The 3,900-nt window shown below is 36.2% G+C and overlaps 1 protein-coding gene across 1 annotated transcript in view; it reads right to left on the reverse strand.

Moving 5' to 3' along the window:
• LOC121368045 overlaps nucleotides 1-3,900 on the reverse strand; it is a 69,631-nt gene continuing 65,731 nt past the window's right edge. Inside the window, exons 7-8 of the mRNA XM_041492561.1 lie at nucleotides 2,358-2,400; nucleotides 1-1,115 (exon numbers count right to left, since the gene is read on the reverse strand). Coding sequence (XP_041348495.1) covers nucleotides 416-1,115; nucleotides 2,358-2,400 — 743 coding nt within the window. The 3' untranslated portion in view covers nucleotides 1-415. The remainder of the gene's footprint in view (nucleotides 1,116-2,357; nucleotides 2,401-3,900) is intronic.

Genomic DNA, 3,900 nt, shown 5'->3' on the forward strand with positions numbered 1-3,900 from the left:
GCATCCTCTTTGTAAGTCGGACCTAATTCACAAAGGTCTCTTAGGCTCTTTTAGACAAGAAAGCATCCTCTTTGCAAGTCGGACCTAATTCACAAAGGTCTCTTAAGGCTCTGTTAGACAACAAGGCATCTTCTTTGCAAGGTTTTTAGCATTGCACTGCGAGATCGCAAAGTTCCGAGAGTTTAGTGAATTAGGCCCCTGCTCAAAAAGGATTTTTTTTTGTTGCACTTTGATTTGGTCTTTATAGACACTATAGACTTCCTTTTCAATTACTTCTGTATCAAAATCTCTTCCTTATAAAGGACATTTTGTATTTCACTTTGATTTGGTCTTCATGGACAAGCTATGAATATCATTATTTCTATATATAAAATACAAAAATAATAGGGTGGGGTTTTTTGTGCTTTTCAATTTCTCATATTTTCCAGTCATCGTCATCGGTATCCGGCATCTGATACATGGACAGCCTGAGAGCGTGTCTTCTTTTCTCCATGCCGCAGTGAACGGCATGCAACACGACTCGGTCTTCTGCCGTCATTGACTTCTGAGAGTTGAGCCTGAGCGTTGTGTTTGGGGACTGGGACTGAGATCGATGCCAGCCGTTCTCCTCCTTTGACTTTTTGTGACGCGATGCCGACCTTGACCTTTCGTTAAATGATGCTCGGCCGTCTGCCGGCGATTTGGCGTGGTACACCATGGTCATTCTAGCAGAATGTCCCGACAGGTTGGAGTTGTGGATCTGGGAAATGTATCTGCGAGATCCTCTTATCGAACCTCCTGGCTCCTGATTGAAGCTCTGGATTTGACCTTGACCTTGACCTTGACTTTGACGTGGTTTGTAAAGTCTTTGAGGTCGTGTTGTGTTGTCATTCCAGTTAGTGTGGCCACCATTTTGGAATATGTCCGATTGATCAAAATCTTCATTCATCCATTTTATTCTCTGTGTTGTATTTCTATTGGCTAGGTTCGAAGAGACGGTTTCGATTGGTTCTTTGTTATCAATTTTGTTGACTTTTGCAGTGTTATTTCTGGGTGTAGAGGCAGCAAATGAGAACTTATTGTCATCAATGGATGGGCTGGATTTCTCTAAAGGTGAAAAAACGTCGTCACTCAAACTGAAAACACCAACAACAAAAAAATACAAATACAAATAAAACAATATCATTTTCAGATTCAGAAACAGAATGTGATCATGTTTTTTTTAAATACGTTAGAATTATCTCCCTACTGTGTAATAACCTTTGGATTTAAAATGAAATAAAACAAATATTTATTTTAAGACACCTTGGCACATTTTAAACTACATTTATGTGAGGGGTGGGACGTAGTCCAGTGGTATAGCGCCCACTTGATGTGCGGTCAGTTTGGGATCGATCCTCGTCAGTGGGTCCATTAGGCTATTTCACATTCCAGCTGGTGTATCAAAGGCTGTGATATGTGATATCCTGTCTGTGGGTTGGTGCATATATAAAAGATTCCTTGCTTTTAATGAAAAAATGTAGCAGGTTTCCTCTCTTAACACAATATGTCAAAATTACCAAATGTTTGACATCCAATAGCCGATGTCACATAGGCTACCCATACTCACCCAGGAAAAAAAGAAAGAAATGTTTTATTTAATGATGCACTCAACACATTGTATTTACAGTTATATGGCATCAGACATATGGTTAAGGACACAGATACAGAGAGAGGAAACCCGCTATCGCCACTTCATGGATTACTCTTTTCGATTAGTAGCAAGGGATCTTTTATATGCACCATCCCACAGACAGGGTAGTACATACCACAGCCTTTAATATACCAGTCGTGGTGCACTGGCTGGAACGAGAAATAGCCCAATGGGCCCACCGATGGGGATTGATCCCAGACCGACCGCGCATCGAGCGAGTGCTTTACCACTGGGCTACATTCCACCCTACTCACTCAGGAAAATGCATACCAGGGCATGTGGCATACAAATTGTATGTCAATGGTTGGGACATGAAAAAACCCACCAATCATTCCTACAATCCATTGAACATCGATTGAGCACTTTTTCACTGAGATATACGGTACCACCACTCTACACTAAGGGTTGAACCCAGAACCCAGTATCAGCATAACCATACATGTATCTGTCTAATAGTTTAAAAACATTTCTAGCTGAGAAAAAGAAAGAAATGTTTATGATACACTCAACAGAATTAAAGAGGAAACCTGCTGCCAACACTCCATGGGCTACTCTTTTCGATTAGCAGCAAGGGATCTTTTACATGCACCTTCCTACAGACAGGATAGTACATACCACAGCCTTTGTTATCCAAGTTGTGGAGCACTGGGTGCTGTCTAACTCAATATAGTTTTTACATTCTTACCTTGAAATTGTTTCAGTTCTACTGCTCTTCTTAGAAACATTTTCTGGAAAATATTTGAAGAAGAAATTATTGGTATTAAAACAGAAATTATTTTCAAAGTACATGTATGCATTTTTGTTGTATTTTAGAATCATATCAAATACATTGAATTAAACCCCGACACTGCTATATGATCTGGGACAATAAATATGTATTAAAAAACCCACAAAAACAACAACACAAATACACTGGATTACTTAATGTTTACTGCCTGAGCAGCATGTATGTCTGTTTGTACCATATCTCAAAAGTGTAATTATTTTGCATTTAACTCATAAAGGAGTATGGGTGTGTCTTATAACATGTTTTATTACATACCTATTCAATCTTACTATAGTGATAAAGACATTTTAAAAATCGTGTGATACATTTATTTTGTATCGCACATGTGTGATCTGGACCAGAACTTTTAAATGGGGAATTCCCTTTTCATTTTTCATATATGATTTACAAATGACGTCACATCGTATTTGAAACAATACACAAGGCTGCCGCAGAGTATCATTCTTAACGTTACAATGTAAGTAAATCCATGAAAGGAGTTTTGATCATAGATTTAACAAAGTGTTGGTATAACGTTAAATTAAAAACTGGTTTTGTGAAATATAAAAAAATGTATGTAATAAATACAGAACTTCACATACGTTGTTTTTGCATCCTATTTATTGCACTTGTTTATTTTGCAAAAGAACATACCACTCGACCGCTATGTATTTATTCTTGCGCAAAATAAACTCTTGCAATAAATAGAAAGTAAAAACAACGTACGTGTACATGTATGTGAAGTTCTGTATATTTATCGTAGTCTATTTGTGTTAAATTTGTTTTATGTGTCAAACAATTCACAAGATATATATGTATCATCACAAATGTCTCATGTGATTAAATTATAACATTTTTACCAAAACAATGTGATCTGAAATTGGTTAATAATATGCACAGAACATTACATTGTCTATTATACTGTATTATTTTATCTAAGCCTACCTCTTATATAATATACTTATATAGTCCACTTTATGTTCATTAGCCATCTAACGAAGTATAAACAGTGGCTTTTGGTATGAATCTTTATGCCAAGCAATATCTTTCAATAGACTTAGGCCACATTTATATACATACGTGTACATAAATTTCATTATTATCCACATAATTCAAGATATTCAGGGAAATATAACTAGTATCACACACGTGTGTCATAATGATGTCATTTTGGGAAGCAATGTCATAATTTAATGCGGCTTCTCCAGTCATAATGCTTTGTAATCGCTTACTAAAATGACATCATTTCATTGTCTCCTTTTAGTTATGTTTGAAACGTTTTGACATGGTCTTTGTTATTCATTAAAAAAAATATTACAGATAATTTGGATAATAACAAAATTATTACACTTGTGTGTGAATCGTACTGATTTTATGAAACTTTATGAAATTTTATGTGACAGGAATCATGTATTACTCTTGCTCTCAATACAATAATCCTAACACTCAATACAATAATCCT

The sequence above is a fragment of the Gigantopelta aegis genome, chromosome 3 (genome assembly GCF_016097555.1).
Source record: "Gigantopelta aegis isolate Gae_Host chromosome 3, Gae_host_genome, whole genome shotgun sequence".
Lineage (NCBI taxonomy): Eukaryota > Metazoa > Mollusca > Gastropoda > Neomphalida > Peltospiridae > Gigantopelta > Gigantopelta aegis.